We start from the raw sequence: 27,358 nt of genomic DNA on the forward strand, positions 1-27,358 counted from the left end.
ATCGAAGAGCACAACCAATGGCCATAGCCAGTGCTGCAAGTCTGTAACAGCTATCCACGTGGATGGCAGTCGGTCAGTCCCGGACGGAGAGGGCCAGCAGCCTGCCCACTGTGTCTTGAGACGTGATCGACGCTCGTGGAGTAACAGTCAAAGACGATGGTTTGCTAATTAGATCATATTCTCCCGGCATAAATGATCGAAATTAATATGTGCTTCCTCTCGTGACTTCGATGAACGCAATGTGACTCAGGCTCCCTAGAAATGACCCTCGTGCAAAGTCCCCTCAAACCACTTTCTTCGCTCGAATTGGTTGTTTGGGTTGTGGGGGGAAAGGGGTCGGTCGTGCGTCGAGGATTAGCACTCACTTGCTTCAAACAGGAAGGATTTGCAAGTTAATGCTTCGGCTGCCGACCTTTTTCTTATGCTTTCTCCGGTATCTCCCAATATCAAGACATGCGCCGGCGTGTTTTTTCAACCTTAGTTTCTGGTTCACTTGTTCCCCCCAAGAGGATTCCTTGGTCGTGGCATAGGGAAGCCTTGCAAGTGTACGCTCGCATGTGGTCCCCAACCTTGAATGATCGATTTGGTATATTGTTTACCAGCACAAAACACTATCTGTGTAGTTAACTTAGCATCTGCATGTCATACTTTGTCTAAATGCGCTTACTTGAATGCACTTATTAGGGTGCCTCTTACCAATGATTAGCCTACCATGCATCTGGAGTCACCACACGCACTCCCACATCATTTACCTGCCATTCTTTCTGTCGGAAACGGCCGAACGCCGAGCCCAAAACGCTCATGACAATGAGGTCCCTATATGAGCTCAGATTGCCAGATGCTGCTGCAGCGGCGAAGGCCGCCATCGAATCCAGCAGGTGCACCTTCACACTCCATGGTAAATTGCTAGGCGTGTCCCTTCTGGTACTGCTCATCCTGACCGTTCATTTCCACAGCATCACTCAGGATATATCAATCTCGCTGCCCTCGGGATGGTGAACTGATCCAAACAGTTAGCATCGATCTGCATCCGTTTTTATTATGTTTCTGAAAGTTTCCAGATTTTGCGTGGGGTTGCCTGCATTGTGGTGGTGCCTTGTATTGCTTAATGCTTGTGGCACCAGGGCAAAGGCTACCGCATATCCATACACCGTTTATCGCGGTACCTTTATTCATCTCCCCCGGCTTACTTCGAGTTCGGCGAAGCCGGAACTGGCCCGAAAACAAGGCGTCCTCTGGGTCTCTTCTGAAGATGGCCGTATCAAGGGCTATGATTGGCAAGTTCGCGACAATTTCAGCTTCCAGTCGTTCCTATCTCGTCACGGATGGACTGACGCCGATGTCACACCGAATGACAATGGCGATTCATCCACCAAAGTCTCAGTTGTGGTGTCAGTCGATGAACGAAACGAGTTCTTCTTTCCCGGATTCATCGGTATGTCCTATCTACTTCGTTGACCATTTAGCAGTACTGACCAAATAGACACCCACATCCACGCGCCGCAGTTCCCCAACATTGGGCTGTTTGGATCAGCAGGCCTCCTGGACTGGCTGAATGAATACACCTTCCCGCTGGAAGCTAGCTTCGGCTCCAAGTCAGACCCAAACAACCAAGAGACTGATCCCAGGGACACGCCCCCCGAGGGCCTGCGCGTTTATGATCAAGTCGTCGCTCGCACACTTGCCCATGGCACAACATGCGCATCTTACTTCGCCACCATCCACGTCCCGGCCACCAACGCCCTGGCTGCACTCTGCCACTCCCGCGGCCAGCGCGCCTTCATCGGCCGCGTCTGCATGGACAACCGCGATCAATGCCCGCCTTATTATGTAGACCAATCCGCCGACGAGGGCTTGAACGCAACAAAGTCGACAATTGATTTCATCCGGGCCCTTGACCCGAGCGGAGTATTGATCAACCCGATCATCACTCCCAGATTTGCCCCAAGCTGCTCAATGCACTCCCTCACTGGCCTGGGCAAACTAGCCGCATCCTACAACCCACCGCTCCACATCCAAACGCATATCTCCGAGACCACCGAGGAGATCGACCTCGTCCGCCAACTGTTCCCGGAGGCAAGCAGCTACGCCGACGTCTATGACAGAGCTCACCTGCTGACCTCCCGCACCATCCTCGCGCACGGGGTGCACCTCACCCACAACGAGCGCACTCTCATCCGCCAGCGTGGCTCCAAGATATCGCACTGCCCAGCGTCAAACTCCGCCCTCGGCTCTGGACTTGCTCCTGTCCGCATCATGCTCGATGAAGGCCTCACGGTTGGTCTGGGCACGGATGTGAGTGGCGGGTACAGCCCCAGCATCCTTGAAGCGGCCCGACAGGCTTGCCTGGTGTCTAGATTGCTAGGATATAGCACCGACTTCCAAGAGATGACAGGTAACTCAACCTCGACTGGACATGAGAAGCTTTCTGTCGAGGAGAGTCTTTATCTAGCCACGCGTGGCGGCGCAGCAGTCGTCGACATGGCAGATGACATTGGCGGCTTCGATAAGGGGATGATTTGGGATGCGCAACTGATTGAGCTGGGTGCTGTGAATAATAACACTGTGAGCCCGTCTGATGTGGCAGGTGCGCATGGCTTCGCTGGTCGGATCCTTGTCAAGTCTGGCCCTGTGGGCAATGTTAATTTATTCGGAAATGAGACTTGGCAGGAGCAGATTCAGAAGTGGATGTGGAGTGGTGACGATCGGAATGTGAAGAATGTGTGGGTTCAGGGAAAGCTAGTGCATACCAGACACTAAACAATGAATGGACTTGCTTTGGATGCGTATATTGTCTTGATGCTAAGAAGTCACTTCCTCTATATTATTAAGCTTGTCTTAGATATGATCAACTTGAGCTGCTCACGAATGCGGTAGGCTTAGGAATCATGCATAACTCCACTTTGTATACTGGAATACTGACCCTGAAGAAGCCAGAGTCCAGTGCTTAAAGTTCTTCGCAACATCACATCACAGCAGCCACACCGGATTCTTGGCTGGTCAGAGCCGGTTCTCTATAATTGAACAAGGTATATGTTATGGAGTTTATTGCAAGCTAGTAGTCGCGACACTGTAGTCGTCGGGCTGGATTATAAGGTCAATTAGACACTGCATTTGAGATCAGCTTAGCATTAAAATCCTGCAATAGATCAGCAGAGTAGAAGCTGCTAAAAAGCTCTCAGGAGGGCCGTTATCATACAATTATAGGGCCAATCATGATATGCTGTTCAAAGGTGGCTAGATATGGGGATATTTAAACCACCGCTAGTCCGCCTCAATCTGAACGCCGATCCAACTCATCGTGTTCAGTGCGCGTGTGCTATCATCTTTTTCTGGACCTAGCCAAGCAATGACGCCTGCGGAGTGTCGGTAGAGCTTGCCTATGAGGGCTACCTGCGGGCCCTTCTAGATGTCGTTGAACTGATCGATGCAGAGGACGTCTACCCACATACTCGCGGCTTATTGGGATATCGGAGATGGGCGAGCGCCGTGGTCATGTTTTGGCGCACAGTTATACCCGAGGCTTTGTCTTCGCCGACGTAGATGGGGCGCAGATTCTCTGCTCGCTCCGATTAGTAGGAGAGAGCCTCGTATGTGACGGGAGATTGAAGCGTGACATGGTTCAGGTCGATGACAATGTCGTCGTCGAAACGTCCTGGACGAATGGCTGCAACCCGGATATGATCACTGGATGGTAGACTGTCGTATTGATATTGCTTCATAGCGTCAAAAGGGAGAGCTATGCGAGACAACAGAGGTCAGCATCAGGATCGGCCTTTACACAGCTATTCAGGATCCAGTGTGAATGGGATTCCACTTGCTAAGAAATCCAACCAGTACCCCGCGCCGACCATGCACATCACTTAATTTTTATCTACTGTGCTTTGGCCTGAGCGCCGCTGCAATACATAGATACTAAAGGTTAGCATGAGATACCAGAACTGAAAGAGAGATGACGTGGCACTCGTAAACAAGTCACCTGCATGAGACAAAGCAACTGTCAGACTGGGGCCTGAAGGATCACTGCAGGTGTATAGATCAGTAATAGATGCATTCATGTCAAGAAAGAGCTGTGGAACATAGTACGGGCTTGTATGCTATACGTAGTAGGATGCTCGAGATTCTTGAGACGGATTTTCCGACCCGTGATATTGATCATTGGATTTTGAGTCTCTGCCAGAAAAACCCAAAGGGTCATCACATCAGAAGATGCTTTCATTTACTGCATTCTGTGTCCGCTGATCTTTCGCTGTCTCACTATTCAGCGCTCGAGTCTGGCTGTCAGAGATCTGCAGCTCTATATTACGTCCCCAGGCTATGGTAGGCAAGAGTTTGCTAATTGACAAACTTCATCTTAGGCTTTGCCTTTGAGAATATTGGGGAAATACTGTACACCGCCAGTTCTTCGTGCATGATGGATAGACATTTGTCGCTCACGTCGAGGGCGATCAAAATTTGTGGAGCTGAATCAACCAGCAAAAGCCAATCACTTTCGAAGCCAACATCACTGGTGTATATGAACATCTGCAGAAGCTGCAGCTGTTGCAGAGAATTGATCGTGTAGCCCCTCAAGTACGGTCCTCGTGCGACCTTGAGTAAGGCGCTTCCACAGGCTCAGGTGCATCGAATAGATCATGAATTGATACTGAGCAGGCTTTAATCACCAATCACAAAGTGGTTTTGGGGCTTTAACCAATCGGATTTGGGAATCATGCATATCCTATGTTGTGCTACCAATGTACAGCTCTAGATCGGTGGCTAGCTAGCATCAGCTGCAGATCCCTCTCCTTCGTAGCTAGGAAGCTATGGGTGAAAAGTCAGTATATACACTGAACATTTCCGTACAGTGTTCTTTTGGTTCAATAGCTTGTTCAAATTATCTATCGCTGCAATGGGTTCAACTAGCCAACAAAACTCGACAGTATTGCGTTTACTCGACTCCATTCATGCTCAAGATCCCGAGACACTTTACTGCCTTCATCCGGCCTCCTCTGAAGTTTACGATGGATGGGTTAATATCAGCATTGCTGACCTGGCTGCCGCAGTCAACCGTCTCGCTCTCTGGATTCACGAAAATGTGGCCTCGGCCGACGAACCCCAACCTTTGGCCTATATGGGTGTAAATGACATTCGATATTGTGCCTTTGTCTTTGCGTGCATGAGGCTGCGCCATACAGTATTGTCCCAAAGATCCTCCACTCATCGTGTTTAGTCAAGTCGTCAAGTCACTAATAGCAACGGGTAACAGGCTGTTCTTCTGTCCTCAAGAAACTCGGAACAAGCATCCAGCCACGTCCTCAATGCTGTGAACTGTTCTAAATTTGTTTACACATCGGAGAGAAGTAGACAGATTGATGAAATCAAGGCAGCCAACTCGTCGTTGCAATCATGGCTGGCGCCAGACCTCTGGGATGTATTTGACCGTCAACCCACAGCACCAGTGCCTGTCATCACAGAACCCGCAGAAGACCCGGAAGATAGGGTGGCAGTTTACATCCATAGTTCTGGAACCACTGGTTAGTACGCGAAGACTTTGTTGCCGAATGAAGAGCTAACAACAACTGTTTTTGTCTTGCTAGGTATGCCCAAACCTGTCCCGATGACAAATGGCTATTTCATCGCCCTGCAGCAAATTTGCGAGCTGCCTACTCCCGAAAATCGGGTTGGCAGCATGGCTGCAGTTGCAGAGAGAGGCAAGCGGGTCCTTTCCGTCAGCCCATTCTTCCATCTTATGGGCATACTCAACATGATGGTCCCAATTATATCGGCGACACCATTTGTCTTGGCCCATGAAAAACCCTTGACGGTCGACTATCTCGCTGAAGTCGTCAACCATGGGCAGCCCAAGACCGCCGTCTTGGCGCCATCCATGCTTGAGGAGCTCTGCGCATCTGAGGTGGGCATGGAATGCCTGAAGACATTTGACATGCTTACCTTTGGCGGTGCGCCTATGGCTCGCGAAGCCGGCGATCGCATTGCTGAGGTCGTCCATCTGCAGTCAGTGATTGGGTCTAGCGAATGTGCTATTTTCGGCGCCTTGAAGTATCGAGAGAAGGATGAGTGGCCGTATCTCGAGTTCAATCCCATTGCTGGATATGAGATGCGTGATGCGGGAGATGAGTGTTACGAGCTTGTAGTGGTGCGCGGTGAGAAGGGTCGCACCCTGCACGCCGTGTTCCATACTTATCCGGAGATGACGGAATATCGGACTGGGGACCTCTTTACTCCCCACCCGGACAAGAAAGGCCTCTGGCTGTATGCCGGACGGCGTGACGACGTGATTGTTTTGAGCAACGGTGAAAAGTTCAATCCAATCAATATGGAGGAGATTATCTCTGGTCATCCTCTCGTTGCTCGAGCAGTCGTTGTCGGTCAAGGCCGCTTTCAATCTGGTGTTTTGGTTGAGCCTAACTGGGAGTTGTGGAATGGCGTACCAAGTGCCTTGATTGAAGATATCTGGCCACATGTGAAGAAAGCCAATGAAGCGGCTCCTGCTCACGCTCGGATAATGAAGGATCGTGTCGCGGTCGCCTCTCTATCAAAGCCGTTCCAGTTGACGGCTAAGGGCACTATCAAGCGGCGAATGATTGTCAATGACTACGCATGTGAGATTGATGCCTTGTACGCCGACGCCGACCAGGTTGATGCGGCCCAGATTCCTAGGGATGCCACTTGCTCTGAGATCTCTACCTACGTGGCTTCAGTCCTGTGCGAAATCCTGGAGGTATCAGCTTTTGATGAACATGCAGACATTTTTGCGTCCGGACTCGATTCCCTTCAGACCCTGCGCTTGGGTCAAATCCTGCAGGCCTCTCTGAAATCTGCTCGTCCCGACTTGGGAGCAGCATTCAGCAGCCCACAGCTATATTCGCTACCGACAGTTAGTCAACTTACTGAGTATATCTACGGTATCCTCCAGGGGCAGGATACGGCACCTGCTACCGCGGTGGTTGAAACTGACAGCGACCGGCAAACAAGAATTGCCGATCTAGTCGTGAAATACTCCGAGGGATTCGGTCAGAATCATGCTGTCATCCTCACTGGTTCAACTGGCTCTCTCGGCTCCTACTTGCTATCCGAGCTTCTGGGCGACTTCAGCGTCACAAAGATCTACTGCCTCAATCGGTCAGCCGATGCCGCTACCAAACAGCTTCGGAGTCTCCGTGAAAAGGGACTCACTAAGCTTGACCGATTCCCGCTCCGAGTGGAGTTTCTCCAGGCTCAGTTTGGTGCTGAGAAGCTCGGACTAGATGAAGCTAAGTATGACGAGATGCTGCAGGAGGTTGACACAATTATTCACAACGCCTGGAAAGTGAACTTCAACCATCGAGTAGAAGCCTTTGAGAACCCGCACATCGAGGGCGTTCGCCGTCTGGTGGAGTTTAGCGTTGCCAGCGAGAAGACAGCGCATATCCACTTTATCTCGTCCATCTCCACTATTGAAGGGTACAACAAGGGTCCTACTATCCCGGAAGTAATCTTCGACGATCCTAGTTCTGTGCTTCGTCAGGGTTATGGCGAGTCGAAACACGTATCTGAGAGGATCTGTGCTATAGCATCAGCGAAATGCGGTGTTCCGACAAGCATCCACCGTGTAGGCCAGATAGGAGGCCCAACTACCGAGCTGGGCATGTGGAATAAGCAGGAATGGCTGCCCTCGCTCGTCGCTACTTCAAAGACGATCAAGCAGATTCCAGACTCACTGGGTTCAGTCTCGGTGCAATGGGTTCCAGTGGTATGTTTCACTCCGAATCATTTCTCGTCTTCACAGGGCTAACAGCATGTTGGCAGGACGTCTGCGCCAAAGTGATCATCGACATCGTTCGCACCCGACGCTCCACGCAGGAGGATGTGCCATGCGCGGCATTCCACATCGTCAACCCCAGGGTTACAGATTGGCAATCGCTCATTCCGGCCGTGAGGAAGCATTTTGATGTCGAGCCCGTTGATATTCAAACATGGATCTCAACGTTGGAGAGTTTCACCAACCCTACTGAGCATGATTTGCGTGACAAGCCCGCTCTGAAGATCTTGGACTTTTTCAAGGCGATCGCATACTCGAACGAGGCGGGCCCGTCGACGGAGACCATCAAGACCCAGGCTGCGAGTAAGACGTTGCGACGACTCCAAGCGATTGATGCGCCCTTGATGGAGAGGTGGATCAATCAGTGGAAGTTTTGAGTTGGGATAGAAATCAGGATTCTTAGGGACTCTTCATTAGATCATTGCAGGCACTGGGTCTGGCTCGTCATCATTTGGCACATCGTGAAGGACAATCTTATGCTTCACGGCATGCGCATGCTAATACTTGTGCAAATACTTTGGGGGATTATCGAAGGCCTCGACGTCTCCTGCGTATGCATCAAGACGGATGGCTAGTCCCATAACTATCCCGATGTTTTTGATCTCGGAGTCCGGCTTCAGGAGGTCGTTGGGCACGAGTGTTGCCATCGTATTTAGGAACCACGTTCGGACAAGGTTAGGCTATCTAGTGAGATCAAATTTCTAGAGATATCTAGGGCATTTAGTGATTACCAAGTAAAATGGTTTCTAGCGGTTTAACCAGTGACCCCCTAAATCCAACCATGACCAGCACCTAAAGTGGTGCGAGTTCCGAATCTAGGAAGCGAACCTCACCACTGTGAGTTCAGTGAGGGTTGGATTTGATTTTAGCAGTTCGGTTATGCAACTCTAGTCTGCAGCCCTTCCCTATCTATACCTAGGTTTAGGGGACTTAACTCTATTAATCTAGTGCAGGAAATAGTTAAGCCTAATTTAGCTAGACTATAAGTATATAAGGGCTAAGGTATGGCTCCTATATACCCTACTATATCTAGAGGTTCTATTTTCCTAGGAGGCAGCGTGGCTTACTGGCCATCTCACTAGTCCCTCTACTCTAGCACGGATTAGAAGTGCATTCAGTCCAGGTCAGTTTGGGTCTCCGAAACACTTATATACGTGAATAAAGTCTTAGTGCTATACACAGCAGCCTGGATACCAAATCTTTTCCCTGGTCACTAGCCAAAAAGCATACATAGAGATATCTAATATAGATAAACAGGATGAACAAGGTACCTTGTCCGAAGAAAGAGAAATATAATGAGTGATGCAACAGAGGGCTGAAGCAAAATGACACCAGGATCCTATCCGCTTAATGAACAAGATCAAACAGGTTGCCATTGGTAGCATTTGTGTCGTTGCGACCCAAGGATCCCAGCCCAAAGTTCTGGATGGCACCCCGAAGAACACCGTAGTGGGTGATGTAGGAATCATCCTTGGTGTTGGGGGTAATACCAGCACCAAACAGCAGGGTCACGATCTGGTTGTTGTTGTTGGGGGTTGTGTCGTCGTCGTTCTGCCAGGTGGCCTCGTCGAAGGTGGCGACGACAAGCGTGCCCTGCTTCTCCAGTTCCGGCAGGTAGAGGTCCAGGAGGGCGTTGAACCAGTAAGCGGAGGTGGTGGTCTGATGCACGTAGTCCGAATCCGACATGGGGTCGTGGCCGTTGTGCAGCATGTCTGGGACATAGTAAGAGTAGGCGGGCAGCTTGCCGGACATGACGTCGTCGGCGAACTTCTCCGTGGCGTTATAGATCTTGGCGCAGCGCTCATATTCCGAGGTGTAGGTGCTGAAGAGCAGGGCGGGGACGTCCAGGCGGCGGTAGACCTGCGAAGCCCAGTCGGGGTTGGTGCTGTCGATGGGTCCGTTAAAGATGTAGTTATTGCAGTCGAGGGGCCCGCGCTTGGTAGCGGTTGGGCTGTACCATTCGACGTACGTGGCGTAGTCGATGCCCCTGACGTCGAGGAGATCGTAGATGGTGGTCGCATCGATGTTGTAGAAGTCCTCCGCGTGCATGCCGAAGAAATCACCCGCGAGAAGAGCAGCGTAGTTGGGCAAGGAAGGATGGGTGACGCCGTGGGAGTTGGTCAGCAGTTTGCCGCGGCGAGCGAGCAGCTGCCAGTACGGATCGGACATGGTCCAGCTGAACACCTCATTCTCAAAGATGACGTGAAGGATCTTCTTGAACTTCTGGCCCTCGACAGAGCCCTTGCCACGGTCCTCTTTGGGGTCGAAGAGAGGGGCCGGATCGATGCCGCGGGGGTTCTTCTCTCCGACAGAAAAGAAAGGGTACATGTTGTAGGAGCCGTCTGGGATGTAGTAGCCATCCTGAGCATCGTAACCGGTGAGGTTGGCAATGGCAACGGTCTCGTTGTCGACGGACCAGTGGTAGTAGCCACCATAGACTTTAGGGTCAAAGGGAGGTCGGTATACAAAGGTGTAGTTGGCAAGACGCGGGTCATTCCTCTGGAGCACACCACCACCAATGAAAGGGACGTCAGCAGTCGGGATAGCGTTCTGGCTGGAGGCCAGAGCGGCCAATCCCACAAGAGCCACAGAGGTAGCAAACATTTTAAATAATAATGATCAAGCAACACCAAGACAGTGAGTGCTGGAAAAGGATATTTGCTTGAGCTCCAAGATCAGATCCAGGTCCATATGGGAAACCAGTGCCTTTAATCGCACTCGTAGCAGACGGCTGCACTCCCTTCCACAATCCATAATATAGGCAAGGCCCTATTGTCCTATCATATCATCCGAGACTGTCACTTCCTTGTCAACCAACGAAGCATAAAGAACTTACACGTGGGCATGCACAAAAGCAACAAACAAGGAATACTATAATGACTGAAGGACTAAGACCGGATCGTTGACCTGCAAGCTAAGCAAAAAGAAGCTTTCTTGGAAGTGCTTAGACTGACTGGCTTGCGCTTGGCAACGGATGCCCTGGTGTAGACTGGCTGTGGGGTGGATATGGGTTGACCCACAGCATGTCTGATCCAACCCATATGGATTATGGGTAAACCACCAGGTATCTCACCCACCCCTTATATCCACGGGGGTTCAACTGTGGATACCATGGATATCTATACTATCTAGTCAGGTGACCTCTAGTATTYAGATTACCCCCTATTYTTTTAGTATTCTAGCCACACCACTAGGATATCTATATATTTAATAAGTAATATAAGAATAGATTAGTATAAATATTATATATTACCTATTATATAAGCTAAAATAGGCTTATATAGGGGAGTAGGGGTCCCCCTAAGCTTAGGTTAAAAGGTGATGCAGAGATATATATATCTTACCCTCACTATCCTAATCACTATCCTCTAAAATCTAAAAATGATAAGAACACTAGTTTTTCTTAGTAGATCTACTATTTTTATTTTATATATAGATAGATAGGATTATTCTCTATCTATAGATATAAAAACATTCCCTTATCTAGGCCTAGATCTAGTTAGATAAGCTTATCAGTTTAAGAGACCCTAGATCACGTGTACCCAATGGTTTAACCCATATCCATGTGGATATAGCAGGTTCAACCCATATCCACGTGGGTTGGATTAGGGCCAGCCCTTATCCACCCAAACAGTGGATTGGGTGGGTTGGGTGTGGATTTGTGGGGTGGGTAAGCCAGTCTACCCTGGTGCATGCTTAAATCGTCACTGGCCATTGGGTAGTGGGACTGCAGATCTCCATCATACCTCAATGCCTATTGTTGCTGCCTACGGGCAATCGAACGCTTTGAGACCCAACAGCAGTAAGCTTATGAGTTCGACATACAGGGACAAGGTGTCCATGTGCAGGATGTAAGGGACTCAATAGGCTGATGAGATTTACTATCAGTAATTCAGTGCAGATAAAATTAAATGAACCCCTAGGGGACCTTAAACTTTGCCGACGGAAAATATCCGGAGATCTGGTAATGTGATTGGTCCTGTGGATTACATTGACAGCAATGGGCCAATGGCTTGCTGTAGCCAAGTCCACACCCACCGCCTCCTGCCCCGTTTCCTCGTCATGGCCAGGGAACATATTCTCAGGGGTCGTGCCATGGCAGCAGGCCAGCTTCACGGATGACACGGACACGGATTTCCTCCGTAGTAGAAAACATTTCTAGCTCGCGGGACTGAAAGTGGAGAAGGGTTCATCGCTCATAGGTAAGCCGACGAATCAGCAGTTGTTTAACCGATTCAATCGTGCCAAGATACATATGCCCCATTGAGATCATGTCAATCTCAAAGTTTCAACCGGACATACCGGAGAAGGAATGGAAGGCAGACTTAGCTGGTCAGATTTGTTTTTCTTCTGTTTAAAATAATTATATTTTGATCGTCTCCACCGGCTTGAATACAGGGACCTATTCTTGCTGTGGGCAGAACATACTTCGGACTCTCTCCATTCAGTTACCTTCCAGGCATTGCTCATAGGAGCTAGAAAACGGAAGAATCCATTGATCTTTGGCGTTGCATCCCATGAAACACTGTCAACAGGCCTTAGTGCTTCTGCTATGAGCCTGTAGGCAAAACTATTCTCTTTTTCAAAGGAAAATAATTCTGAAACTGATCCTTGGCTACTAGGGGTGATGTAGGCTTGATATATAGACTAGCTTTAGTGTACTAAATGATGTTAAATAAGAAAGTAACTATTGCTAGAATTAGCTTTCCCATCATATGTGGCTTGATCACTAATCTGATTACTATTCATCATGTCTGGTAGTTAGGGAAATCCACCATGAAACATAAGTAACTAAGCGGCAAGTTCCTCTAAGCCGACAATTGGAGGTATATAATAAGGTATCTTCCCTCACATAGACTCCATTGAAATCATCCCGCAAATGTTAACTGCATCAATCAAGTCTCAGCAGTGTATAACATAGAGCCTTCCTGTTAAAATGTGATTAACTCTTGCTTTTGTGTTGTCTGTAGCTGCAAGGTAAAAGAACCATTGCTCTCCTGATTATCTCTTCTACTAACAAGTAGCAGTGCCTTTGCTGGCCAGAATTGCAAGTGCCAACACCCAAGCGGAACAGGTCCATAGTATAATGACTAACGGTGGCCTGTTGCCTTGACCCTGCTGTCATTTTGACATGTGGTGGGCTAAACCACTATCCAGGCCGTAATCATGAAGTGCGCCCTCATCTTTCTTTATCAGTGAGTGTATAATAAGAGCATTAGTGCACTGCAAGTGGAACATACTGGGGCCACAGGTGCTGGCATTGATGGGGGGCAGAAGTTAAGAGTTGTTTAGTCCATTACCTCCCACCTAACCTGGTAATTGCACACTCCTTGCAACCATGTACAATCCGCAAATGCGGTGAAAGGTTAAAGATATAAACCCCAAACCCTCACTGGCATGTTATAAGTTCCCGGAGGGCAGACAAAGCTAAAATGGGACAGGAGATCCTTGACAAGCCGGTCTTGACAACCACATTCACTAGCAAAGTAGCTCCCAAACATGTTGTAATCAAGGGTAGATGCGCAAAGGTTTTGGTAGTTGTTTAAATGGACATCCCACCGCGACTTAATCTTGGGGTCAAAAAGCTTCTGATTAATGCCCAGAGATATTTGGCCACCCAGGCTTGCAATAATGTTCGAAGCATCTTGATGTGATGGGCTGCTGCACGTTCCAGCATTTATTATTATGGGAATGCGACTTCAGCGGATTGTAGATGCAATCTTTTGCTGCGCTTGTTGGGCTCCTGATTCAGAATTGGAGACTCGATAAAACGCTCCACTCATGCTCTGTTTCATGCAGGCTTTGAGTCTTCGGCTTCTCTAGGGAGTCTGTGTTTGGTATACTACCTGGTTCGCACCCAGCGATAACCCATATGGGTTGGGTTGAACCCTATGCAGATCCATCCAACCTAACCCATGACTAGTCTAGGCGTAGCCATAACTGGGACAGCGTGGTGCCCAACCGCATCCGGGCATGCTGAACTGGATTGAGGGGCGCTGAATCCGGCGCCCTAAGCACAAATGCTTTTTGTACGCCCGAGAAGACACAGGTTCAGACATTGATAACTGATTAAATAAAAGGCTTGCATCTTTCATGTCATCCCTACTCGTGCCGAGGGGAGGGGAAGTCCATTTCTGAGCCACTAAATATGCTCTGGCAAAGAAAGGATCAATGTCTCTCTTCTCCTTTCACCTGATCTAACTGTTGAGCAAGGACTTGACAAGGCCAGTCGCCTTCCAGATTCAAACTTTCAGATTGCTTAAACCCTTGAGATTCATAATATTGGACCAATTTGCCGTCGCCACCTGCATAGCAATCCACCCGTAGTAATGAGACTCCAGCCCTGTTGGCAAGATCACGTGCATGTTCCAAAAGGCGTTTGCCAATCTTGTTGCCAGCCCATCGTCGATCCGTGACTAATAATCGCACGTAAAGCTCAGGCTCAGAAACAGGTGGCACATAAGGCATCCTGTCTCCAATAGCAACCGCTCCTAAGATGATCCCCGGAGCTTCTCCGTTCATAGTTTGGGGGTTTATATTGGAGTGTTGATTTTGGCCCAGTAAGGGCGTATCATCAGTAACCTTGATAGCGAGCCAAAGACCATGGCCGGTTGTTGCAAATTCTCTGAGTCGTTTGGCGCGTTTTGGATTCTCAGAAAACGGTGCTGCTCCCCATTGCCCAATTCTGTCATGCGATACCAGCCATTGGACTGCGGTATCTAGGAGATGGAGGACTGCCGGAACGGCGTCCACTGTTGCCCGCACGATAGCGATGTCGTGGAATCCATTGTCAATTGTGCTTTAAAAACTTTTAGTGAGTATCTGTCAATGGCCTTTCGCTTCTGATATTCATTTGATATTGTCCCCTCCTGATCTATCTCTTCTGGGTAGATTGGCGCTTCGGATTCGAACATTAACACTTACTTTGATGCCATTTATCCCAAGAGTTTCGATTTGACGAGAGATGGTTGTCAAATAACCTCAATACACTTGACTGATTCGAAAGTTTTGTGGAGATCCGAACAAAGCGTCACCCTACTGTTGTGCCAACATTGGTCAAAGGTGCCCATAGATTGCCATGTATTGTTGACCACGAGGGTCCTATTTAAGGTACCACAGTTTCCCACCCCAACACCTTTTCATTGTAGCCTGGTTTTCTGGGTGGGAGGTCGGCAGGCTGCCAAGTGACCCTCAAGTAGTGAAGCGTCTGAGAGAATTGTGCAGCGCGTCTCATTGGATATGCTGGTGGACATCTAGGGCACATGATGCGGAATGTCACAACGCTAGGATCCGGTATTTTGCTGATTGGCCCATTTCCAAATTCTCCCTGTTGCCTGGTCTTACGTCAGAAGGCCTGCGCACTTAATCAGTGTACTACTCAGGTCTTCAGCATCTGAGCTTACCACCCCAGCCCTCTGTCCTAGTCTATCCGACCCTAGTGTAGGTACCTGTTCATACCGCGAGCTTATATAAGCCTGCACCTAGACCTATGACCCCAGTCGGATTTCAAACTAGTCTTCAGACTGAATTGGCCGTTGGCCTTGCGATGTCCATGCACGCCTTTGCATCGACATTGACTACAGTACAACCAGCCCCTTTAAAAGTTCAGAAGCAAAACTAAGCCCCTGGTACCTTTTATTCCAGGTAAAAACGCTTAGTCCATGATAAGCTTGCTTCTGGGTAAGCTTTCCACAAGATTGTGTCATTTCCAGCCCAAAGTGGGTATCTTGTGATACAGAATCTCGGTAAAGTAGGTCCCTTGGCAGCGGGAGGCGCGGGAGCGCGGAAGTACTGTTCAGAGTTAGGGTTAGTCTTAGATTTCAACATCGAAGTGCGCTCTATTGCGACGTTTTTAAGAGTTGTTTGCTGTGAATGCACTTCCCTGGCGAGACTGATCCGGTTACGTTCGCTTGGCCCTGTCAATATATGAGATCTTCTAATTTGGCTGCCGAATCTGCAGGCTATATTGGATGAAAGTCTGGATATAATGGGTGATTTGGTGGTTGCAAGGTTTCCGGGAAGATCCATGACCCGCCCACTCATGTTCATGTTGGTGTGGCTGTTGGCAAGCAGAAGATGGACAATCTGGATGTGGTTCCACATACCCATAATTACTAGAGGTGTTTGTTGTTTATTTGCATCCTAAATGTCGACTTCAATATTGCCTTGAAAAAGGAGTTACTCAATAACATCAGAGCTGTTATAATAAAGTAGTGACTAGCAGAGAATAGCAGAGACAGATCCCGGGGTGTGACAGAGACAAAGACAATCATGACAATGACATTGACTGTGAGTGCGGGGACCTTCCTTGTTTCCTTCACTAATTTATATGAGATTGCTATCTTCTTGGTTTAGTCTGACTATTTTTAAGATTTCATCTCCCTAATTCTGTCTCTGATTCGGTCAGTTCTGCTCCCTTCTACAGAAGAAGTGACCGCGACTATGAAAGTATGAATGAGAAAGAAAGCAGCAGTTTCATTCTGGCATCACCTCTAGATAATTCTTGCTATATTAGCCCTTAAAAGTAATAGATTTATAATGTCTGTGAAGCAGCATGCATCTATAACTCTCCAGTGGTCCTTAACTGGCCCTTTCATCCTGGAATTCATGGACCTAGTCATGCGTGTTCTTACATAGCTATTTCCTAACCACAAAGAAGTGCAATTGGTCCCTAATTGGGGGTTCAAGAAATAGACTGTATGGCCTATTCAAACAGCTATCCCCTGAGCAAGAGAGGCGGCACCAAGGCTCTGGTGGCCAATGGGACCGGTGATGCCTGTTTCGGTAGCCTCATAGCCTGACACTAGCACAATAGGAAACCTGTCATGCCCGCTGCTATGTAATGGTGGTTCTGGCACGTTGATTGACAGCGATTCTACAGTCACCAAGCGACAGAACTCAACGGGCCTCTGCCATTTCCGGCCTGCGCTCTGGTAGAATTGCGACTGGTACAATTGCGACTGGTTCCCAGACAAGTACATTATTCATGAGCCCCGAAGTGACCCCGAAGCACTCACGCGAATGCTAAAGGACGGCCTGAGCGACCTCTTTAAAGTGGGCTCGGAGGCTGAGGAGGTGGTAAAGATCTCACTCTACCCTCTTGACAACAGTGACCTAGGTTCAGCGTCAGTATTTGATGCGGCTGACCAAGAGGAACCTCATTTGTCGGGTAGAAGCGCTCATGCTCATTTTGAGCGACATGCTCGCGGCACACATGGTCATGGGAATTTCTTTGGGTGCAACTGAGTTAGAGGTGAACTGGTTTCCAGTTAAGCAATTACTGTACTATTACTGTGCTATTATGTAACTTGCTAGGCGCTCATAGAGTTTCTACTCACTTTCTACATCAAGATTCAATTGTGTGTCCAATTATAGACGACCAAAATAGGCGCTCGACTGTGGAGTGAATCAGAAAATCAGATTCTGCAAAGTAGATACGCGCGACAATGTATTGGTAGAGCTTCTTCAACAGGCAGCTTGGTCAGGTTCTCATCCCATGTACTCCTTGCAGAGAACAGCACGCCAACGACTCGTTGGGATGCGCCAGCTACCGGGACGGTTGAGTTGCGATGTCCGGAAGCTCTAGGTAAATTTCTTACAATCCTAATTCAAAAAGGGGCCTTGGAGTAGCACTGAGGACGACCGCCTTCGGAGTGCAGTCCACAGTTGGAATAAGGTAACTCCACACCCACTTGCATCTAGTATCGTTACCTAAATTGCTTCAGATGGGTTACCGTTGTCGGGACGCTACATACCCGAAGCGCTGACCGTGGGTTCCTTACATATATATTTATCGGTTTCGCAGAGTCTTACGAGCAGTTTAGAATGCTCGAAGCGATGGAACCAGCATCTTGATCAGGCTCAGACACACTCCCAGTCGAATATTGATGAGGTAAATCTCTTGAATTCTGATATGACATACTCGCTGATCCCCATCAAGACTGAGCTTCTCTGCCGTGCTGTATCCTTCCATGGAACCAACTGGAGTACTATTACAATCCAGCGAACCAACTTCTCTCGATGCCCATCAAATAGCATCAAGAACCAGTAAGTTCTCTATTCTCTTCCTGCTTGTCTCCATGGGCTCAGTCATCCATCCCCAGACATGCCATCGTAAGCCGAGATTACGACAGATTACAGGCCGTATTCGCCTCCATATGAGTTGCCCTCCCCCCCTGTTGCCAATTGCTAAATGCTGACACCACCTCTATATCCACCAACCTCCCTATTACGTTAACCGCTGCCACCCTCTCATTGCAATCTGTGCCATGGACTCTGGCTCTTCAAGACCCTGGTCCTGGCCCCGCTACTTCCTGAGGTTCAGGGTATTACTCCTGCCAGGTTGATGGCTCGTGTATGACATATCCCTAAATCTCTAAATGCGATTACAACTCAACTAACGCGTCTATATAGGCTCCTCCTTTTTTTTTGAAAGTTATCCTACGCATCTCATGCTATTCAGTCCAGAGACAGGCGACATAAATCCAGAAAATGGATCCTTACTTGTAAATGCCGACTGGACCACCACGGCACATTCTCCCTCCGGTGTTACGCCCAGGGAGATCTCACTAGCCATTTTGAACCCGGATGAATCCCTGACCTCTCATATAGTATGGCAGCTGATCTCAGCCAAGGTGGACTTCAAGGTGGTACAGGGACCGAATTAACTATAATGAGTTGTACGTCTAAATTTGAATAAAATCATCCTCCAGCTGACTCGACTTGTTCTCCCGTCTATGGCAGCAGGCTCTTTGGCACCTTATATTCCTACGGATGCTAAAAACGCGAAGTTCCTACACGGTTGACCACAGCATAGCTAACCTGTAGTCCTGTTTACTAGTCTTCCTAAATCCCTCGCTTAGATGCTAAACCAATTCTCTGAAAAATATACTGTTCAATTCCCGAGTCTCTTCTGAAACAGTGGTCCATTCACTGATATTCGTCCCGATTAGAAATCCAGTGTCCAAGGTCAATCCAACCCCTAACAGAGCTAAGAATCTGGCAACTTGGCAGTTAGGAGCACTTCACCGTGACAAGCTTTGAGCTTTAGTAGAATAACCAGTGAGCTTCCGAACTGACTCCTACTGGGAAACTCGGCACTGTTTCTTGACATATATCGTCATGAACGTAAAGTTATCGCCGTGATCCTCGGGGAATGGGAACTGATCATAACACGTTCGTATCATCTCTCTGACCCGCGGAGAGTCTGGATCAGTGCTGTTACCCGACATTAATCAACCAATGTCACAACTGGCGCAAAGAAAACGTACAGGGGGGATTCCGGATCTTCCTCTTTGACAGTACACCAGATGAGAATAGACGGACGGGCAATGTCCGCAACAATCTCCTTGACACAAATGTTGGGGCCGCAGGAAAACACGAGGGAGGCATCGTCCATTTCGAGGAAGCCTTCGGGATCCTCCAGCGCCTTGATATCCGACTTCTCAAGAACCAGCCTATCCGTCTTGGAATATCCTGGGTCCTGGACGTAGCACGCGACCTCACCGGTGCCCAAGTTGCTTTCCTGCAGAAAGCTCGTCAGAGTCAAGAGGAGTGCATGTTGAACGGCCGATCTTCTTGATCCTGGGCACTCCAATGTCGGGGTAAAAGTCCCGCATGCCATACCTATCACTTTGGCGATCTTGGTATTAAGATTCAATGATGAGAGGGTGGATTTGATGCCGCTCCATGCTTCGCTCCCTTCCCAGTCCCGTAAGATAGTGTCCAGGAATTCCAGTCCTGAATTGAGGTTCCCCAGGGGTTCAGGCTCAGGCTCTTGGCCGACGCGAATCATGCGGTGTGCTATTCCCACGCTGCAATACGCCCGCGACAGACTGTATTCTAGCAGCCTTTTGAGATCTTCAAACGAGCGATAAGAAATCTGCGGGGTTGTCCTTGAGCCATATCGTTGAATTAGCCAAGACTTTTTCTTGCTCGTGTCATTAAAAAAGGGATGGAAAAGAGCTCTCTATTCTCACAGCACCCATTCCACCGACTTTTCCTCTCCCGTGTCACCGTCGGGCTCGAAATGCGTTTTGATGTCGCCGATTTTCACGAGCCATTCGTAGATCGACCCATCAAACGCTTTCACGTAAATGGAGTCGCCCTTTTTGAGGGGCTTCCGCAGTTGGTCGCGCACATCCTGGAGGGAATCGCGGGGAAAGAGCAATCGTCCTGCTTGATACCACTTGTCGATGTTGGCGGCGGCTTCAGATTCAGTGGGTTTCCACTCATCCGCGTCTTTTCCATCACGAAGGGGGCGATCGAGCCAGACGTGCATCTTGAATGTTGCAACGGGCTGAGTGGAAGAGTTGGACAGTTGAAGATGTTGGAGGAGTTGCTCAAGTCGCATATTACCCCGCATGCTGGCTTCCTGCAAGGATACAGGTAGACTGGCTGACCGAATCCGCAAATCCATATCCAACCCAACCTGCACTTTGGATTGGATCTGGGTAGGCCCTGATCCAACCTATATCTAAATGGATTAACCTGCCCAATCTGGATGGATATGAATAACCCATCGAATGCATACGAGTCGCGACCGATGGGCTCGTAGAACTAATAAACTTAACTAACCTTGATCTGGGCCTAGACGGTAGATAAGGATATATTTTTTATATTATATATATAGAGAATAGTGCGCCTATTAGCTCATGGTATCCACCAATACGTCGATATGGGTATCCCTGGATGGTCTGCCGCTAGACTGGGCGCACGTCACAAACGCCGCTTAGGAGCTTGCTGCTGCGTGGAGTAGAAATTTTCCCCCTCTTCGGAGGACGCGAATGGGAACTTATCGCAGCTGCCGAGAGCCAAAGTGATTTCGTCGTTGCTAACCTTGAAGTAGCTGCTTCTCTTGCCTGCTTGGGCTTTGGGGAGGGAAAGACAGATTGTGGCGCTCGTTTTGCCTCCCTTGCCGGAGGTCCCGGGCGAGTACAAGACCCTTGATTGGGAGAATATTGTTCATTACTATGACTAGCAAGAGTTCCTTAATTGGAAATCCCACAGTGTAGCCTACACTATGTAGGATCTCCTTATTCATTATCATCTGTACTCCCTTCACTGTCAGTTTCATCACAGTCGTCCTGCTGATATGGTGGCCCCAAGGGTGCTCCTACCATGTAGTCCTTGCCTATCTTTCCATGGACCCAGCATGGATGCTCATTTAGGATGTAGTCATATACACCTGTTATGTCCGCAGCCTCATCCACCTCCGCACGGTACGAACGCACCACCCGGCCGAACTCATCGTAGAAGACAATACGAACCTTGCCAGCCTTCCAGCCTTCGGTGGCCAGCATCTTCCTATCCACGATATGAATCCTCCCAACTGCAAGAGCCCAGTGGTACGGTGTAGTCATACTCATCCTCACTGTAGACTCGGTGTCTTCTCGCAGCGGCTCCTGCGGGTGCTCGTGGTATTCTTCTGCAGAGGCTTGACTCTCCAGGAGCTGTGGGATGCGGAGGAAGATTTTGTGCCAGTCGGCCCCAAAATCACTAGTAAGTTGTATGGAAATGATGAATTCATGAAGGTCTTGTTCTTTCTATCTTGTGCCTCCCCTAGGTGATCTATATACTATGGGATGTAGTAACATAAAAGCATTCAGATCATACGATACCAGGGGTTTGATCACCCAGGAGAGAAGAATCCATCTAACGGAAAGCAGAAATCAACGCAACCGGGTAAGCGGTAAATTACATCAACATAAACTAAGACAAAAATCAAAACTGTCTGGTAGCCTGGTCCAAAGTGGGAAGCAACTGCTGGCTATGGGGTATCCAGCACTGAATGTCGCCTCAGGATATACAGCACCGAACTGGTCAAGCCTGGCGCTTCTGCTTACCACACTTGGTCAAACATTCCTCAACCTTGATGGCCATGGTCACAGGAATAGCTTGCCGGACCTTCTCAATGTCCTCACCAGCGATAGTCTGCCCAAATGTGGCAGCAATTACATCATCACTCAGTGAAAATGTCTGTGCAGCGACAAGACCCACGGCAAACTCATCCGAGGTAAAGGCTGCGGTGAAATTGGCTGGCTCACAGTCTGGGTTCACTTGCGTGTGAAACGACCCAGCCGGAAAGATCGTCACTATGCCAGGGCCGAGCTCTGCACGGATGACTCGTTGGTGGCCTTCAAAGTCAAGGACGCCCGTCTCAGGTACCATTTCAGACACCACGCCCCGACGTAATAGCGAAGAGCTCAGTTGCACGAGGATGGAGGTGCAGGAAGCTCATGCTGCATGCTATTGAGATGGATTAGCGTAGCCCAGGAAGTAGAGACATTCTGGTCAAGAATACCTGGCAATTGCGCGATACTGAAGGATATACCAGTGCCGACAAGGGCGGGAAAATTCTGGCTGGTGGCAATCGGAAGCGAGGCTCCGGCGAAATTGAAGACAAAGTCTTCACCCTTTGGGAGGAGTTTGTAACGTTCGATGGCACTAAACAATCGGATTATTCTTTCGGTACCATTGAGTCCATGTTGAGGTATTTACGTGTCTGCAAGTCGCAGCTGAGCTGTCAAGCTAAGTTGCGAGGTCGAGCTATTCATGATCGGTTGAGGTGCTGTCCTCGCCAAAGGGACAAGGGCGAGCATCACCGCGATGACGGAGCGTAGGGGAAAGTCAGGAAACATGATGGCTGTTGGAGTTGAATATTGAGAGGATGTCTTGGTGGTTTGAGTAACAGGTGATGATGGTTTATTGTTTAGGAGGCAATGAGGGCCCTTATATATATATCGACATATGGCACCTTTCGTTCCAGCACATCATATCCGAACTAAATTACCAGGTCGTATTCGAAATGTATCCTTCAGCCAAGCCCATTTACTGCGTATGCGCATCGGAGTCCCAAGCAATTAATTCCTATACGCACAGCTCAGCCCCATCCTTAGCCTCAATTGGACGGCCATCGCCAGAAATGAGTGTCAGCACGCGGATATTAGCTGGTCTCATACTGTTGCCGTATCAGGGCTCAATTAGACTCGACTTGGGCGTATTAGTAATACGCCATGGCTCAGCCCTCACATGGAGCGTGTCATGGGCCATGGCTTGTAGTTATATGCACTAGCACTAGCATGGTTTGCAACAGCGTAATTCCTTCTAGACACTCATTGCTGCGAAATGTCATTCCCTGGGATAGGTAAAGTATACTGAGGCCAGTTCTGTATCACACACTCTCTCCTACTACGATGCTCCAAATATGGGGCTGTTGGCGTAGAGTCATATAATATACTTACAATACGCCATGCCACAAGCCCACAACCCTCATCCAGAACTGTAAACCCCATGTCCATGTTGGCTTTGTTGATAATGGAAATTTCAAACATGCTGCATATGAGCAGTAATGAGATGGGTTAATGGTCAGGCATAGAATGATTATTTCAAGATCAATCAGTGCTAGGAACCGGCAGTGAGCTCCCGCTTAACTAAGTACATGGTCTCGGGCCACCACGTTTGTCCAGTATCTGCTGACTGGCTCTGCAGATCCTGAGTCTTCATTAATGATACAACCTGGCCAAGCTCCCACTCTCCAATATCACTAACCCACCAGACGCCATCCAATAACATAACAAGGACCAGCCAATGGGCAAAGATGTCCATTGCTAGTAAATGCGTCGCGTCAAGCAGCGGTACGTCCGTCCCAGGTGAGTCTCGTGTCATCCAATTCGCAGCCCTCGCCTTCACGGAGGGTGAATCAAGTACTGACTGGACGAGGTTAAGATACTCAGCCGGTGCTTTGTTCAGAAAAGACATGACAATCCTTCGGAGTATTTGCGGCGACTCCATCGAAGTGACACTGATCATGTATTTTGCCACCCATGGTGAGACTCTAGATAATTCACCACACGATATGGGCTGATATCTTGGTGGCTCTTCGCTTTTGCTACGTTCACGTGTGGATAGAGCTGCGCATGCACATCTCTCAAGTACAGACACAGTTTCCAAGCATGCCTGTAGCTGTACGTAGTCGGGTGCAAAAAGCTCTGACCTTTTCAAAAGAGCAGTTGTCAATTCAGCTCTCCTGCATAAACTCTCAAGAGCTCGATTGAATGTAGATGCGACTAGAGGCAGAAATACGCGCTTCGTGTTCTCGGATGGACCATCCTCCAGTGATAAGCCGTCTGTGCTACAAAGAACCGGATTCGGTAATTTTGATCTTGCATCTAGAATCGGGCTGGAGGTGGTGGTGCAAATTGCATCTGCGGCGGCCACAAGACCGTTGAGTATTGCAGTTGACGCTGTATGGGCAGCGCGTGTGAACGAGATCCATTGTGAGTGTTGCGGAAGCACCTCATTTGGTAGCCGCTGCCTACACTTTTTTGCAGCGGTCGCAAGATTCACGCGGACGGAGTGGCTAGCAGAGGCGTACAAGACCATCAATGCAGCATTTGCAAGAACGTGATCGTACGAATCCGAGTTCTGCATGGTCGCTTGTATGTGCCGTAGGGAAGCCTGGTGATGGCGCTCCGCAAGCGCAAGTAGGTTTCGAATATCCGTTAGGCTCTGGGGGTCCAGAAGCGCGTGGGCTCGCTTAGCTATATCGTGCGACTTGCATGCTGCTGCGAGGGCTAACAAGGATGACATGACCACATCGGAACTGAAAGCGAGATTTGGCACCCCTACCGAAAGAGCGTAGAGATCGAGATCGTCGACAGGGATAGTTCGGCTGGTGTGCGTGAGGTAGTGGCTCAAGAGACCGAGTTCTATTGTATCAAGAGTACCCGGCGTGTGCCTATCGAAGGGTGGTCTCTCTTCATCCCTACTCAGACTTGAAAAGGAAGCAGGTTGTCCACCAGACAACGGACTGGGAACCGAGGACTGATCGCTCGAAAGTGCTAAGGGCGACACAGAGTTTGGGGCTGCAGTACTGGGAATTGTGGGGGAGAAAGGCAAGCTGGAAACGGGGAGTTGAGTCGATCCCTGCTCCTTTGACAAGTTGCCATCACTGGAAGCGTTCTGGTACTGACATATATACATGCGCTTGGTACATCCGGAGCAGCTCGGTCTCAACTCATCGCACTGGGCGATATGATCAGAACACTGCGTGAAGTGTCATCGAGATGGAGAAACGGCCTACCTTTTTCCGCTGTTGTTTACACCGGAGGCAACCGTTCCTAGATTTCTCGTGTGTTTTCCGGAGTCTGAATCCTGTCGCCTGCAGTTCCAGGAGCGTCGTATTGCCAGTCCTCGACGCCACTAGATTCGAATTGAGATATCGGCACAAAGGGGGAATTGGGGCTTATTAACCAGGGTATTCTCAGAGCTCGTCATCCATGTCTGTTGAGAAACCCTTGGATGTAACTACCGAAGTTAGACTCGGGGTTCCCATTCTGGAGTCGTTTTTGCGGCTGAAAATGCATCAGCCCCACGAATGATGACACCCCCAAGCAGAATCAGCACTAAACTATTTAGGTTATTTATATAAGGCACTATCCGCCTCCAGCTACTCTGTATTCTAAATCATGTCCTAATTTAGGACTAGCTTATTCTGACAGCCGTTGACATTGGTTGAGTCAGGCCGACTCAGGCGTCATTGTTCTCTGCTCTTTAGTCAGTAGTAGGAGAGGAGGAGTCAGTAGCAGCTCCATTATGAAGGTTATGACTAGCTTCATACAAATAATAGGAATCCCAATGTTCATGGTCTGGTAGCCTACAACCTCCTCCGGAGTATAAATATAAGTTTCTCATCTTCACAGAAATGCTTATGAGCTAGCAATAAAAAGGTTGTCAGGAATCACAGTACTGTACCGGGTTCGGTTATCACCAATAATTTGTACAGAGGTGATAAATCAATGAACATCTGATTCTTCTCTATCTAGTGCCCCCCTGGTGATCTATATACTATTGAACAGGCACAACGGACAAGGTGCAGCAGATACTGCCACAATGGCGTTATAGAAGAGCTGCTTTCTGAATTCTACTATTCCTGCTCGGTTGCTGAATCACTGTGATATCAGTGGACTCAGAGAACTGATTGTGACGAACAACGGCATCGATGCTTCGAGCCACATGGCTGATATTGGATTTGTTCAAGCCCCTATACTCATTAGCACGGGAACCGCATGCAAGAGACGTAAGTTGCCCCTGTCACCTACGCTATGGAGAGTCTGCCAGTATCTTGCAAATAAACATGAAACGTCTCTTGGAGCATGTCGATCTGCCCCGAGCTTAGGCCAGTGTATTTAGTGAAATGCCAGGTTAGCTTCGTAATTAAGTTGGCCGCATATCAGACAACGAGGGTGGAATCAGAGGACGCACGAGAACATTCCAGCTTGGGTCGTGAGAAAGGACCAATCTCCCGGAGTGTCGAGTTTCTCCAGCAAAGTTCGAAGGTGAAGACGTCGCCTTTTCAACTCTGCAGCCATGGTTTGCAGGTTTCTCTTCCATTCTTTTGCAAGATTCTCACAGCCCAGAATCGACTCGACGAGCTTTGATCCGAACACTGGCATCGCCCCTGTTTTCGCTCGAGCCAAAATCTTCATATGTTTCTCCGTCTTCTTTGCCAGATCGGCGGTGGGCAGCGGAATGGACAGTGTGCCTATTCGTTCGCCGTAGATTCCAAAGGTCTTGCCGTAAGACGTCGCGCATAGCATGGGAATCCCATTTTCAACAAACAGCCAACGCGGGGCGCTGTCCCTGTTGTAGTCCCCAGAGGCAAAGCCTAGATAGGCTGCGTCGAAGAACGCGAAGTGCCCTTTTCGGCGGAAGTCGTCGACTAGGGAATTCCAATGTTCCCGAGAAAGATCACACCCAGTCGGATTATTTGCCGCGACGACAACGGACTGGTTTGGTATCTGGTTTAGCGCGTCTTTCAGTTCACTGAAAGCAACCGCTCCAGATCTGGGACTGTAGTAAGGGAGATTGCTGACAGCAATATTCAAGTAGCGGAAGACATTGGGATGGTTCGCTGGTACAATTAGAATTACCATTGGCCTAAATGAACGACTGACTACCATACTCCAAGTTTCTTTGGGGATGTATACTCTCTTTGGAGCGCCCTCTTTCCAAGGGCTGTAATGCCGATCCAGAAACACAGCACCCATGTGGCACGCTCCACTGCCACCGAGTGTCTGAACAGTGACAATGCTAGGTGTCATGCCGACCTTGGTCAACACTCCGTCCACCTGGAGGATCTGCTCGCTTACCACTTATCATCGACGTAACTGGATTCTTCCCCAAACATCAGCCTGGAAGTCAAATCTCTAAAGCGTTGGGTGCCGAGATGGGATGGCGGGTACTCGTGATCCCAGAGTGGATCGTTACACAGAAGTTCCCTAGCCTAGAATGCGAACGGTTGTCAGTAGTGGCTCTCCAGATCGAGCGCTTCATCGCACCTCTTTCACTGCCGGTAGAACGAAGGGGTTCCCTCGTCAGTGCGGTAGACACCGCACATCAAATCAGCTTTCAGGGGACTTTGATCATGGCTAAACAGCGCCTGCAGGGTGTTTAGACTCTCTGTGCATCAGGTCAGTTAGCTTGGGCTCACCCACGAGGAGAAGACAAACCTAGCTCTGGAGCCGAAAGATCATGAAATGGGGACTCCGTCAT

General features: G+C 49.0%; 7 protein-coding genes across 7 annotated transcripts; 2 read left to right on the forward strand and 5 right to left on the reverse strand.

The window, feature by feature from the left end:
• Nucleotides 1-807: 807 nt before the first annotated feature.
• On the forward strand, nt 808-2,760 carry Aspvir_006015 (uncharacterized protein; the record flags this gene model as incomplete). Its single annotated transcript, XM_043269223.1, has 3 exons — nt 808-995; nt 1,125-1,435; nt 1,484-2,760. 3 exons carry the CDS (start codon nt 808-810, stop codon nt 2,758-2,760), a joined length of 1,776 nt encoding a protein of 591 aa, XP_043125158.1.
• A 2,131-nt stretch (nt 2,761-4,891) lies between these two features.
• On the forward strand, nt 4,892-8,181 carry Aspvir_006016 (putative NRPS-like protein biosynthetic cluster; the record flags this gene model as incomplete). Its single annotated transcript, XM_043269224.1, has 4 exons — nt 4,892-5,119; nt 5,249-5,516; nt 5,580-7,735; nt 7,792-8,181. 4 exons carry the CDS (start codon nt 4,892-4,894, stop codon nt 8,179-8,181), a joined length of 3,042 nt encoding a protein of 1,013 aa, XP_043125159.1.
• A 970-nt stretch (nt 8,182-9,151) lies between these two features.
• Aspvir_006017 (uncharacterized protein) lies at nt 9,152-10,408 on the reverse strand (the record flags this gene model as incomplete). The annotated part of the gene is made up of 1 exon (XM_043269225.1): nt 9,152-10,408. One exon carries the CDS (start codon nt 10,406-10,408, stop codon nt 9,152-9,154), a length of 1,257 nt encoding a protein of 418 aa, XP_043125160.1.
• An 8,626-nt stretch (nt 10,409-19,034) lies between these two features.
• On the reverse strand, nt 19,035-20,325 carry Aspvir_006018 (uncharacterized protein; the record flags this gene model as incomplete). Its single annotated transcript, XM_043269226.1, has 3 exons — nt 19,035-19,698; nt 19,783-20,263; nt 20,322-20,325. 3 exons carry the CDS (start codon nt 20,323-20,325, stop codon nt 19,035-19,037), a joined length of 1,149 nt encoding a protein of 382 aa, XP_043125161.1.
• A 513-nt stretch (nt 20,326-20,838) lies between these two features.
• On the reverse strand, nt 20,839-22,443 carry Aspvir_006019 (germin family protein; the record flags this gene model as incomplete). The annotated part of the gene is made up of 5 exons (XM_043269227.1): nt 20,839-21,301; nt 21,654-21,939; nt 21,983-22,051; nt 22,107-22,249; nt 22,304-22,443. The coding sequence occupies 5 exons, from the start codon at nt 22,441-22,443 to the stop codon at nt 20,839-20,841; spliced, it is 1,101 nt and encodes a 366-aa protein (XP_043125162.1).
• Nucleotides 22,444-23,206: 763 nt separating this feature from the next.
• On the reverse strand, nt 23,207-24,787 carry Aspvir_006020 (uncharacterized protein; the record flags this gene model as incomplete). The annotated part of the gene is made up of 1 exon (XM_043269228.1): nt 23,207-24,787. The coding sequence occupies one exon, from the start codon at nt 24,785-24,787 to the stop codon at nt 23,207-23,209; it is 1,581 nt and encodes a 526-aa protein (XP_043125163.1).
• Nucleotides 24,788-26,055: 1,268 nt separating this feature from the next.
• Aspvir_006021 (uncharacterized protein) lies at nt 26,056-27,358 on the reverse strand (the record flags this gene model as incomplete). Its single annotated transcript, XM_043269229.1, has 5 exons — nt 26,056-26,717; nt 26,769-26,896; nt 26,956-27,084; nt 27,154-27,265; nt 27,316-27,358. The coding sequence occupies 5 exons, from the start codon at nt 27,356-27,358 to the stop codon at nt 26,056-26,058; spliced, it is 1,074 nt and encodes a 357-aa protein (XP_043125164.1).

This window comes from Aspergillus viridinutans (genome assembly GCF_018404265.1).
Source record: "Aspergillus viridinutans IFM 47045 DNA, scaffold_4, whole genome shotgun sequence".
Classification (NCBI taxonomy): Eukaryota; Fungi; Ascomycota; class Eurotiomycetes; order Eurotiales; family Aspergillaceae; genus Aspergillus; species Aspergillus viridinutans.